Raw genomic sequence first — 13,617 nt, 5'->3', positions numbered from 1 at the left:
TGGCAATGGATCGCTATATATTGTGACGAGCCAGAGTGCCGAGAGCCAAACCGAGTGCCCGGAAGTAATATGGCCGACCAGCACAACCTCCAAAGCACTTCCTGTTTGGCTATTGCGCCGATCGGCCACCAGATGGCGCTCCTGAACCGCCAGAGAGCTCAGTGGGTCCTCCTGGTGGATCTCAGGCCAGTGGAGGGGAAATATGAATCCGATCACAGATTTTTGAAATATTGATATTAAAGACGCTGTAAAGCGTCCTTCGGCAACTTGAGCATGGCCGGGAATGACGCTGTAAAGCGTTTTCCGGCACCCAAAGTGTTAAAATACAAATAAACACCCTTTCCCGTATATAAGACCTGAACCTGGATATTGGTCCAGTATGTGTGTAACTCGCGGTAGGGTACAAACTGTCCATGTCCTGTACCTCCTCAATGTCCCTCTCCTCACCCACTACTTCCTCTCCCGTCTCCTTCGGTTGTCTTCCTCCTGCAGGTGGTGGCCAGCTGAGATCTGCAACCCCCGTCTCGTCCCATCCAACATCCAGAGTCTCCGCCACGACGTGGGAGACTTCCCCGTCTTCTTCTTCGGTTCCCACGACTACTACTGGATCAACCAGGGCCGCGTCTTCCCCTACGTGGAGAACGACAAGAACCCCGTCACGGGCCAGATCAACATCAACAAAACCTTCAAGAAAGGTGTTCTTACGTGTGCATGTGACTATGGTTACATCAGTATACGAGGTTCCCCCCCTTTGACCATTTCCTAGGAATGCAGTCGTTGAATGTATATTTTGTAAGGGATTTGTTTTGTGTTAATTTCAGCTCTGGAGGAGGCAGCGCGAAGGTTCCTGGATCTCAAGGCTCAGAGGGAGAGCAGGGAGGCTCTGGAGCAGGAGCGCAACTCGCGTAAACCCCCGCCCTACAAACTCATCAAGGTGAGCGCTTCGCGATCACATTCGCACAACATCCCACACGCCGCGATGTCTCCCATCGTTTACCGATTGTGAATTGAGTTTCGTCGTGGCGTATGCGACCGCGGTGGAACCGGAGAGGTTAATTATACGCGTGGTCAAATCGTCATGGTCGATACAAATGTGTTGTTAAAGCATTGCCAATCGAATACAAATTCAGGTTCAGGAGTTTGATGGAGGACTTGATTTCTCTAGCCTGGAGAAAAACCAAGACCACCCCCCCCCCAATTCTGTGAGCTTGCTTCTTAGGGGGCTTTCTCACTGCCATTCGGGGTCGAATTTGCTCCGTCCTTGGGTGCGAACGTCCCCCCTCCCTCTCCCCCCTCTAGTTTGCGTACACACTGCAGTCTTGATGCGCTCCGGGTTTTGTTTACGGTTTGCGTTTTGAGCGTGTAAGCTGCCGTAGCGATGATGTCACGCTCTAACGTCAACACAGGAAGAGTTTAACATACAGTGGTGGAAACTCGATGCTGATATAAAGAAACAAATAACCAATAAATATGAAGTTATATTTGAACCTCTGTTGTCAAGCCTTGTCAATATAACCCACCCCCTTTTCTCACGAATGGAACTGGTGTCGTGGAGTCCGCTTTGAGCGTTTTCCAGGGTTAACGCTAACGCTAGTTTGTTTAGCCTATTTATTACTACGGTAGTTGGCAGCTAACATTAGCCCATCGCTTGCATCAATTATATTGACCGGTCGATCACGGCCGACTGGTTGGGCACCACTGGTCTATAGAAATAAATGCATTCGAACAAGAAACCAATGTATAGACATAGCAATGGCAAAAGAAATTGCTAGGCCTAATGCGAGCCAGGGAAGTCTTGTGCTTGTAACGTGGCTTCATGTTTTCATGCACTGAGCCGTGAGGCTCTACATGCTTGTTTGGTTGAGGTCTGAACTCGCCAAATTGCCCATAAATATAGTTTTTGTGGGTATTTTCCAGTTGTTGCTGTATGTTTTCATCTCTCCAAAATTCAAGCAAGCATGAAAGCATTACAGTAATGACGTTGTGTGTCAGCAAGTTGATACAGCAAGCCTCTCCCGTGTTTTGGTACAAGCTTGTACACCACGCCCCCCGCTCCCACTGGCGCGCACCCGGAACCACCTATTCCAGCGGTCCAGGTTTGGAGCGAATCGGTGTCCCCGGGGACGCGGGGGAGCGTTCTCAGTAGGACGATCACACCCTTTTCTGGTGCGATCGGGCTCTGATTCGACCCCGAATGGTTAGTGAGAAAGCCCCCTTAAGCTTCCTGGGGAAAAGGGGGGCGGGTTGTGGGGAGGGGTGAACAGGTGAAACCAAGAATAGGGTGTGAGGGGGAGGATAAGGGGAGAGGAAGGGGAGGATAAGGGGGAGAGGAAAAGGAGGATAAGGGGAGAGGATAAGGGGGAGAGGAAAAGGAGGATAAGGGGGAGAGGTGTGAACAGAGGCCTCAGAGGAAAACGTCCACACCAGAACGGCGCTCTGTAGCTTGCGTGTGTCGTCTGGTGTATCTAATGTCACGCCTGCAAATTAATGTGATCCCGTTGTGATTTTTCTGTCCCAGTCCAACAAGCCGGTGGGGAAGGTGCAGGTGCACGTCGCCGACCTGTCTGAGATCCAGCGGTGCAACTGCCAGCAGGCAGACGAGCACCCCTGCAACCTGGACTCCCAGTGTCTCAACCGCCTGCTGCAGTACGAGTGTCATCCACAGGTCTGTGAGCAGCACACGTCTGGCACGCTCAGTCAGGTCGTGTAACTCGTGTTACATCTCCAGAATGGAAATGGATAATGAACTATAATAATAATAATACACTTTATTTGTATAGCCCCTTTCATCACAAGAATTGCAGCCTTCACCGCAGTGGTGTAGACATTAGGCATACAATTGGCATACAAAATAAAAGCAATGCATAAAGTGAAGATATAAAATAGACAGAATAAAAGCAATGCAAAGGTGTAGACAAAATAAAAGTAGTGTTATCATTTACATAAATTAGCATAAATAGACAGAGCAATGAAAATAACTAATCTGCGGTACAACAATCGCAGTCTTGATGCAATGAGTCCAAGCAGCAGAGAGTATTAAAAGGCTATGGTGAAGAGGTCAATTTTTACTGTAGCTTACCTTTGAAAATATTTAGTGATCTAGCCTCCCTAATGTCCATAGGTAGGGTGTTCCATAGCTTTGGTGCATAATTCGCAATGGCTGCATCCCCGCATTTTCTTTTGGCAGACATTTATTAGCTAGTTAATTCGGAGATATGAAGATAATGAATAACACATATTCCTCTGTTCTGGTTTTTAATGTCGCTGTTGCAGGTGTGTCCTGCGGGCGATAGCTGCGAGAACCAGTGTTTCTCCAAGCGGCTCTACGCCGAGACGGAGGTGGTGAAGACAGAGGGGCGTGGCTGGGGCCTCAGGACCAACCAGGCTCTGAGGAAGGTGAGTGTCCCGCCCACTGCGCCCACTCCCCATGCAGGTCTAATTCAGTTTTCTCTTTTTTTGTCTGGGCACCTGCCCTACTTGTTATGTTGTCCCTGGATAATAATAATAATAATAATAATAATAATAATAATAATAATAATAATAATAATAATAATAATAATAATAATAATAATAATACATCTATTTTATATAGCGCTTTTCCAGGTGCTCAAAGACGCTTCACATGGGCAGGAGAGACAAACTATGGCAAAAAAAAAAACAGAACAAAACAGAACAAAAATAATACATGACAAAATAAAATAAAACCGACAGAATTAGAGGTCAAAAGCAAGATTGAAAAGGTGGGTTTTGAGGGCTGATTTAAAAGATGTCAGGGTGTTTGCATCACGGATATGGCTGGGGAGGGCATTCCAGAGGGAGGGGGCAGCAGCAGCAAAGGCCCTGTCGCCCCAGGTCCGGAGCCTGGTCGTGGGAGGTGTTAGGAGGTTGGCATCTGCAGATGTATTGTACATGGCACACTTTCCTGTATTTTTTACTGTATATCAATATGACTCCAATTTGCCATTATCCTTGATTAAGGTCTGAATCAATTCCAAACTCCTGACATAAGTGGTGCCTGATGTAGTTCCAAGTTCCTTTTATTACAACACGGCCAGGCCGGTGGAATTCATACACGGTGCAGGTGGTAGCTGCGACAATACACCACATAAAAGACACAACGGAACAGTACAGTACAGAAATACACCACCTAAAAAATACACGACGGAACAGTACAGTACGAAAAAATACAAACATCAGGTGCAACGTAACAAAAAAAACCACAGAACATAACAAGCATGGGGTGAAGATTAGGAGGAGTTGAGCAGCTGTATGGCCTTGGGGAAGAAACTGTGATTGAACCTCACAGTTCCACAGCCCAGTGACCTGAACCTCCTACCAGAGGGGAGGCGTTGGAATAGGTGGTGAGCTGGGTGCAGAGGGTCACTGATGATTTTGTTTTTTCGCGTGTGATGGTATGGTGTTTGTGTATGGAGTCCAGAGTGGGGAGTTCCATGGGTGTGGTGCCAAATGTAGTTCCATGGGCGTGTGTGTTTGCTGATGGCGATCTGTGTCACTGTCGGGATGTACATCTGAAGTCCTGTACCATGTTTCTACTCCGCAGGGGGAGTTTGTCTGTGAGTATGTGGGGGAGGTGATCGATTCAGAGGAGTGCCAACAGCGAATCAAGCATGCCCACGAGAACTGTCTGACCAACTTCTACATGCTCACTCTCACTAAGGTAACGATGAATAGGGAAACAACACAGCACTTTACCCTGCAGTGATAATAAAGATCTGCTCTTAAATTCCAGGGCTAGTAATTGCTAATTGCCTTAGAGTTGGATTGCCGATCTGGGACCAGTTTGTCGCTTCAGTTGTATTGACTTGTATGGTTTTGTGAGGTGGCCAGAGATAAATCAGTACCCTGTTTTTAGATTTGAGAGTTTCTACATACAACCCCTGATTTAGGGAGCACATTGCCCAGCTTACTGTGGAGACTCGCTGTCTAAAAGCCCCCTCTCTCCTCACAGGACCGTGTGATCGACGCAGGGCCCAAGGGGAACTTCTCCCGCTTCATGAACCACAGCTGCAGCCCCAACTGTGAGACCCAGAAGTGGATGGTCAACGGAGACGTCCGCATAGGACTCTTCACCCTGTGTGACATCGAGGCTGGTGAGTTAGCATCCTTACTGTGTGACATCGAGGCTGGTGAGTTAGCATCCTTACTGTGTGACATCGAGGCTGGTGAGTTAGCATCCATACTGTGTGACATCGAGGCTTGGGAGTTAGCATCCATACTGTGTGACATCGAGGCTGGTGAGTTAGCATCCATACTGTGTGACATCGAGGCTCGGGAGTTAGCATCCTTACTGTGTGACATCGAGGCTGGTGAGTTAGCATCCATACTGTGTGACATCGAGGCTGGTGAGTTAGCATCCATACTGTGTGACATCGAGGCTGGTGAGTTAGCATCCATACTGTGTGACATCGAGGCTCAGGAGTTAGCATCCTTACTGTGTGACATCGAGGCTGGTGAGTTAGCATCCATACTGTGTGACATCGAGGCTGGTGAGTTAGCATCCATACTGTGTGACATCGAGGCTGGTGAGTTAGCATCCATACTGTGTGACATCGAGGCTCAGGAGTTAGCATCCATACTGTGTGACATCGAGGCTGGTGAGTTAGCATCCTTACCTTTTCCTCATCTGCAATGACTAGCGCCAGCTTTTCTTGACCGTTTTCACGATCTTTGCGGATCTATTGTATATTCTATATTATAGCTATGGAGACAATAGTATGGCTCATTTGACAAACCCTATTTATAGTCCAACATGTAAAAAAGTGTTAGTTTCTACACACTGTAGTTTGTAGTTTATTACACGCTGAACATCGCCCATTTCCGAAAGAATCCAGTATTTTTCCATAGATCGCGAGATAGGACGCATTATATGCAATAAGCCCGAATCGTTCTGGTTGATTCCCTGAAACCCCAAATACTCCCAAATCAAAGGTATATAAGATGTACATATGTACCTTTACAAAATCATCAAGGGGGAAAAGCCTCATTTATGACCGGTAAAGTAAGCCACTGTGATCGTTACAGAAACATCTTTCAGGTTCGGTAAAATAGACATAGGGGGTCCTTACCTTAGCCAGGAGGTACTCCAAAAAGAATAATTCCAATGATCCCATTTGCGATCGCGATTACTCGTTTATATGTAATTACACGTGTTTATGGGACACTAGGTTTTGAGGCGAGCAGATCTGCTAGCGATTGCTTTGCAGGAGCTCCTCCCCCTCAGAGCGAGTCTTGATAGTCCATTTCATTCAATGTCTCTCCTGTTCCCTTTCTATCAGAGTTCAAAAGGTAGGCGATACTGCCACCTGGTGAGATTCGATCGGCATTGCAATTCCAACGTAGGCAAATGAGCCAGGGACGGCTAGAATGATCCGGTTGATTGTTTAGAACGGGGATCAGAGGAAAAAGATCAAAGGATCTAAAAACTTATTATTACGTGTTTGGCACTCAAGCGTTGGCGGTGAAACACGTGGGGGGGGGGGGGTTCACATACCTTCAAGCAACTGAAGTATTGGTATTAAATTCCTCAGTCTAAAGAGATGACCTTGCCCCTGGCAAGCCTTCTAGTGATCCATTGTTAAAGCGCCTCCGAGTGAATCTCTTCCAGTAATGAAGAACACTCTTATCTCAGTTTTTGGATGAATCCCACTCATGAGAAACAACTAATATGTTATTCTTCTTGCAGGGAGTGCAGAAACATCTGCACTCCTATCACAGATAGCTGATAAATGACATTATTAAATGTAGCGTAATACTAAAACAAACTAAAAGCTCAAGGACTCCTATAGGAGCCAAAGCACTCATGAGTTATACCTTATTTCTATTGGCTTAGTTGCCTACACTGTTAAAGTCTACATTTCAGAATACAATGGGGCTTAGCTGTATATTTAGGTTATTGTATTATTATATGAATGTTTATATGTTTATTTTTATAACCTTACATTGAAACGGCATTAGGAATATTGATTGGATTTAGATAAAGTAATTGAACCGTCTTATTTGTCATAGGGCCTAACAAAAATAATGGTTTGGTTCCGGTTGCCGACCGACCCTGCCGATTTAGGTGCGACCCAATTTATTTTACGAGTTAAAAAAAAAGAAAAAAAAATGTACAATAAAGTTTCATAGAAATCTTAGTCAAACCTTTAGTATTATGGATATTAAACATGCTGGCAGAGTACATGCATCCATGTTGTTGTAAACATTTTAATTAAATAAAGAAATTCCCTATCCATAGTCTCCGTGGGAAAGAATAAAATAAAAAATAAAATAAATTCCCTACCTACCCATGGCCTTAACTGACAACCAACAGGAAACAAACAATATTTTTTGTTATGCCTAAATTACAGGTAATCTCTGTGTTGTGTGTGGGCTGAACGAACAACATCCGGCCCTTTGCGCAAATTATCTTTTGGGAAGGGGTGAACGTGACAGTTTTGAATAAAATTCTGCATGCAAAGAAAAGTTCTGCACGAGCGTTCCGTTAGTGGTTAACGTACCGTTGCAATCGTTCAGTACACAGTGCGTACTGAACCGAAGGTCCAGTACTGAAACGGTTCGGTACGGATACGTGTACCTTTACACCTCTACTGTTTTTACCCAAACCATGCAGTGAATCTTTCCAAAAAGTTATAGCAACTTGAGTTGGAGCAAGCCGGTCATTTTGATACCTAGTAAGAAATAATATAAGAGAAAACAGTGCAGCTGCTAATGATACTGAACAATACCCTGCTAACTGCTACTAGAGAGACCAGATACTGAACAATACTCTGCTAACTGCTACTAGAGAGACCAGATACTGAACAATACCCTGCTAACTGCTACTAGAGACCAGATACTGAACAATACCCTGCTAACTGCTACTAGAGAGACCAGATACTGAACAATACCCTGCTAACTGCTACTAGAGACCAGATACTGAACAATACCCTGCTAACTGCTACTAGAGACCAGATACTGAACAATACCCTGCTAACTGCTACTAGAGAGACCAGATACTGAACAATACCCTGCTAACTGCTACTAGAGACCAGATACTGAACAATACCCTGCTAACTGCTACTCGAGACCAGATACTGAACTAGGGCTGGGCGATATGGCCTAAATATGATATCACGATATTTTCTGACCTTTCGGCGATACACGATACACATCACGTTGTTTTTCTTTTTTTCCCCAAACAATTCATTATGAGGCTTACCAAGACAGTATTTGAGTTTGCAAGCTAACATTAAAGACAAAATAAAATACCCATGCATTTAGCATTTTTATATTATATATTAGATTTAGATTATTGGATTATTAGATTATATATTGCATATATTTAGCAATGAGATATTATATGATTTAGATATGAAATATGATGAATTGAAAATGGGGGACCCTGATGTAAACAAGACGAAAGTCTTTCTCTGGTCTGCATCCCCTTAACAATTGTATGTATTGAGCTGTACTGTACCCATTCTGCAATATGTTAATAAAGTTTTAAATCAATCAATCAATCAATCAATCAATCAATAGCATTTTAGCATTTTAATGTATATTTGTATGTCTCTAAATATTTTGATGAATTGAAAATGGAGGACCCTTATGTAAAAAAGCCGAAAGTCTTTTTCTGGTCTTCATCCTCCAGTCCACTGTTGTTGTATTCAGCTGTACTGTATTGTACCCATTCTGCAATCTGTTAATAAAGTTTTCATTCATTCATTCATTCATTCTGACGGCAAACAGAATAATTTTGATTGACAGTCGAGTCTGCCAATTACGTCACACCGCTTGCTTGCACCCGCCCTGCTGTTCTTAGCACCAATCGGCAAGCGCTTATTAGTTTTTAACTTCCGGTAAATCCGCCATTGATCTACACAGACAGAAAACCACAACAAACCTACCGTGGCTAATAACATTAGCTCCCCGCGGCCCACGGAGTAGGCTACCAGCGCTCCGCAGGATTATTAAACGAGGCATAATGATTTTACTGCAACGAATGTTATAATAAAAGCCTTTCCATACATCTGTCTGATTGAAAACTTTATTAACAGACCGCAGAACCTCACGGGCTGAGATATGAACGCGTAATGCTTGCTATATATCTATGTCGTCCTCGGACGTTGCTATGTCATACGCTGATGTTATTGAACGTGTAACTATATAACGTTAATGCCACAAAAAACGAATGCTTTTGTTAATCATAAGTAGTAACTTTGATGCAGTAGTGTGTGTGGGGACGGCGTTGTTCAAAAGTTTGAACGCGTGGACCAGATTGACGTGACACAATCCTCTTGGGCAAAACATCACGATATCCACGATACGTTTAAAAAGTGTATCGTTAATGAACTGTACCCGATATTTATATAATATCGTCATATCGCCCAGCCCTATACTGAACAATACCCTGCTAACTGCTACTAGAGACCAGATACTGAACAATACCCTGCTAACTGCTACTAGAGACCAGATACTGAACAATACCCTGCTAACTGCTACTAGAGACCAGATACTGAACAATACTCTGCTAACTGCTACTAGAGACCAGATACTGAACAATACCCTGCTAACTGCTACTAGAGAGACCAGATACTGAACAATACTCTGCTAACTGCTACTAGAGACCAGATACTGAACAATACCCTGCTAACTGCTACTAGAGAGACCAGACCAGATACTGAACAATACCCTGCTAACTGCTACTAGAGACCAGATACTGAACAATACCCTGCTAACTGCTACTAGTGAGACCAGACCAGATACTGAACAATACCCTGCTAACTGCTACTAGAGACCAGATACTGAACAATACCCTGCTAACTGCTACTAGTGAGACCAGATACTGAACAATACCCTGCTAACTGCTACTAGAGAGACCAGATACTGAACAATACTCTGCTAACTGCTACTAGAGAGACCAGATACTGAACAATACCCTGCTAACTGCTACTAGAGAGACCAGATACTGAACAATACTCTGCTAACTGCTACTAGAGAGACCAGATACTGAACAATACTCTGCTAACTGCTACTAGAGAGACCAGATACTGAACAATACTCTGCTAACTGCTACTAGAGACCAGATACTGAACAATACCCTGCTAACTGCTACTAGAGAGACCAGATACTGAACAATACTCTGCTAACTGCTACTAGAGAGACCAGATACTGAACAATACCCTGCTAACTGCTACTAGAGAGACCAGATACTGAACAATACTCTGCTAACTGCTACTAGAGAGACCAGATACTGAACAATACTCTGCTAACTGCTGCTAGAGAGACCAGATACTGAACAATACCCTGCTAACTGCTACTAGAGACCAGATACTGAACAATACTCTGCTAACTGCTACTAGAGACCAGATACTGAACAATACTCTGCTAACTGCTACTAGAGAGACCAGATACTGAACAATACTCTGCTAACTGCTACTAGAGACCAGATACTGAACAATACCCTGCTAACTGCTACTAGAGACCAGATACTGAACAATACCCTGCTAACTGCTACTAGAGAGACCAGATACTGAACAATACCCTGCTAACTGCTACTAGTGAGACCAGATACTGAACAATACCCTGCTAACTGCTACTAGAGACCAGATACTGAACAATACTCTGCTAACTGCTACTAGAGACCAGATACTGAACAATATCCTGCTAACTGCTACTAGAGACCAGATACTGAACAATACTCTGCTAACTGCTACTAGAGACCAGATACTGAACAATACCCTGCTAACTGCTACTAGTGAGACCAGATACTGAACAATACTCTGCTAACTGCTACTAGAGAGACCAGATACTGAACAATACCCTGCTAACTGCTACTAGAGACCAGATACTGAACAATACTCTGCTAACTGCTACTAGAGACCAGATACTGAACAATACCCTGCTAACTGCTACTAGTGAGACCAGATACTGAACAATACTCTGCTAACTGCTACTAGAGAGACCAGATACTGAACAATACCCTGCTAACTGCTACTAGAGACCAGATACTGAACAATACCCTGCTAACTGCTACTAGAGACCAGATACTGAACAATACCCTGCTAACTGCTACTAGTGAGACCAGATACTGAACAATACTCTGCTAACTGCTACTAGAGAGACCAGATACTGAACAATACTCTGCTAACTGCTACTAGAGACCAGATACTGAACAATACCCTGCTAACTGCTACTAGAGAGACCAGATACTGAACTATACTCTGCTAACTGCTACTAGAGACCAGATACTGAACAATACTCTGCTAACTGCTACTAGAGACCAGATACTGAACAATACCCTGCTAACTGCTACTAGAGAGACCAGATACTGAACTATACTCTGCTAACTGCTACTAGTGAGACCAGATACTGAACAATACCCTGCTAACTGCTACTAGAGACCAGATACTGAACAATACTCTGCTAACTGCTACTAGTGAGACCAGATACTGAACAATACCCTGCTAACTGCTACTAGAGACCAGATACTGAACAATACTCTGCTAACTGCTACTAGTGAGACCAGATACTGAACAATACTCTGCTAACTGCTACTAGTGAGACCAGATACTGAACAATACTCTGCTAACTGCTACTAGAGACCAGATACTGAACAATACCCTGCTAACTGCTACTAGTGAGACCAGATACTGAACAATACCCTGCTAACTGCTACTAGAGAGACCAGATACTGAACAATACCCTGCTAACTGCTACTAGAGAGACCAGATACTGAACAATACCCTGCTAACTGCTACTAGAGACCAGATACTGAACAATACCCTGCTACCTGCTACTAGAGACCAGATACTGAACAATACTCTGCTAACTGCTACTAGAGAGACCAGATACTGAACAATACCCTGCTAACTGCTACTAGAGACCAGATACTGAACAATACTCTGCTAACTGCTACTAGGGAGACCAGATACTGAACAATACTCTGCTAACTGCTACTAGAGACCAGATACTGAACAATACTCTGCTAACTGCTACTAGAGAGACCAGATACTGAACAATACCCTGCTAACTGCTACTAGAGACCAGATACTGAACAATACCCTGCTAACTGCTACTAGTGAGACCAGATACTGAACAATACTCTGCTAACTGCTACTAGAGAGACCAGATACTGAACAATACTCTGCTAACTGCTACTAGAGAGACCAGATACTGAACAATACTCTGCTAACTGCTACTAGAGACCAGATACTGAACATTACTCTGCTAACTGCTACTAGAGACCAGATACTGAACAATACTCTGCTAACTGCTACTAGAGACCAGATACTGAACAATACCCTGCTAACTGCTACTAGAGAGACCAGATACTGAACAATACTCTGCTAACTGCTACTAGAGAGACCAGATACTGAACAATACCCTGCTAACTGCTACTAGAGAGACCAGATACTGAACAATACCCTGCTAACTGCTACTAGAGACCAGATACTGAACAATACCCTGCTAACTGCTACTAGAGAGACCAGATACTGAACAATACTCTGCTAACTGCTACTAGAGACCAGATACTGAACAATACCCTGCTAACTGCTACTAGTGAGACCAGATACTGAACAATACTCTGCTAACTGCTACTAGAGACCAGATACTGAACAATACCCTGCTAACTGCTACTAGAGAGACCAGATACTGAACAATACTCTGCTAACTGCTACTAGAGACCAGATACTGAACAATACCCTGCTAACTGCTACTAGAGAGACCAGATACTGAACAATACTCTGCTAACTGCTACTAGAGACCAGATACTGAACAATACCCTGCTAACTGCTACTAGAGACCAGATACTGAACAATACCCTGCTAACTGCTACTAGAGAGACCAGATACTGAACAATACTCTGCTAACTGCTACTAGAGACCAGATACTGAACAATACCCTGCTAACTGCTACTAGAGAGACCAGATACTGAACAATACTCTGCTAACTGCTACTAGAGACCAGATACTGAACAATACTCTGCTAACTGCTACTAGTGAGACCAGATACTGAACAATACTCTGCTAACTGCTACTAGTGAGACCAGACCAGATACTGAACAATACCCTGCTAACTGCTACTAGAGACCAGATACTGAACAATACTCTGCTAACTGCTACTAGTGAGACCAGATACTGAACAATACCCTGCTAACTGCTACTAGAGAGACCAGATACTGAACAATACTCTGCTAACTGCTACTAGAGAGACCAGATACTGAACAATACTCTGCTAACTGCTACTAGTGAGACCAGATACTGAACAATACCCTGCTAACTGCTACTAGAGAGACCAGATACTGAACAATACTCTGCTAACTGCTACTAGAGACCAGATACTGAACAATACCCTGCTAACTGCTACTAGAGACCAGCTACTGAACAATACCCTGCTAACTGCTACTAGAGAGACCAGATACTGAACAATACTCTGCTAACTGCTACTAGAGACCAGATACTGAACAATACCCTGCTAACTGCTACTAGAGACCAGATACTGAACAATACCCTGCTAACTGCTACTAGAGACCAGATACTGAACAATACTCTGCTAACTGCTACTAGTGAGACCAGATACTGAACAATACTCTGCTAACTGCTACTAGTGAGACCA

At 43.8% G+C, this 13,617-nt stretch overlaps 1 protein-coding gene across 1 annotated transcript in view; it reads left to right on the top strand.

The window, feature by feature from the left end:
• Nucleotides 1–13,617, top strand: part of nsd3 (nuclear receptor binding SET domain protein 3) — a 61,539-nt gene that overhangs the window by 36,307 nt on the left and 11,615 nt on the right. Inside the window, exons 17-22 of the mRNA XM_084323453.1 lie at nucleotides 493–695; nucleotides 822–934; nucleotides 2,519–2,665; nucleotides 3,274–3,396; nucleotides 4,562–4,678; nucleotides 4,970–5,111. Coding sequence (XP_084179579.1) covers nucleotides 493–695; nucleotides 822–934; nucleotides 2,519–2,665; nucleotides 3,274–3,396; nucleotides 4,562–4,678; nucleotides 4,970–5,111 — 845 coding nt within the window. The remainder of the gene's footprint in view (nucleotides 1–492; nucleotides 696–821; nucleotides 935–2,518; nucleotides 2,666–3,273; nucleotides 3,397–4,561; nucleotides 4,679–4,969; nucleotides 5,112–13,617) is intronic.

This window comes from Notolepis coatsorum, assembly GCF_963971535.1.
Source record: "Notolepis coatsorum genome assembly, chromosome: 1".
NCBI classification, from domain to species: Eukaryota; Metazoa; Chordata; class Actinopteri; order Aulopiformes; family Paralepididae; genus Notolepis; species Notolepis coatsorum.
The sequence above is the reverse complement of the archived record's forward strand: the minus strand, read 5'-3'. Positions and strand labels throughout refer to the sequence as shown.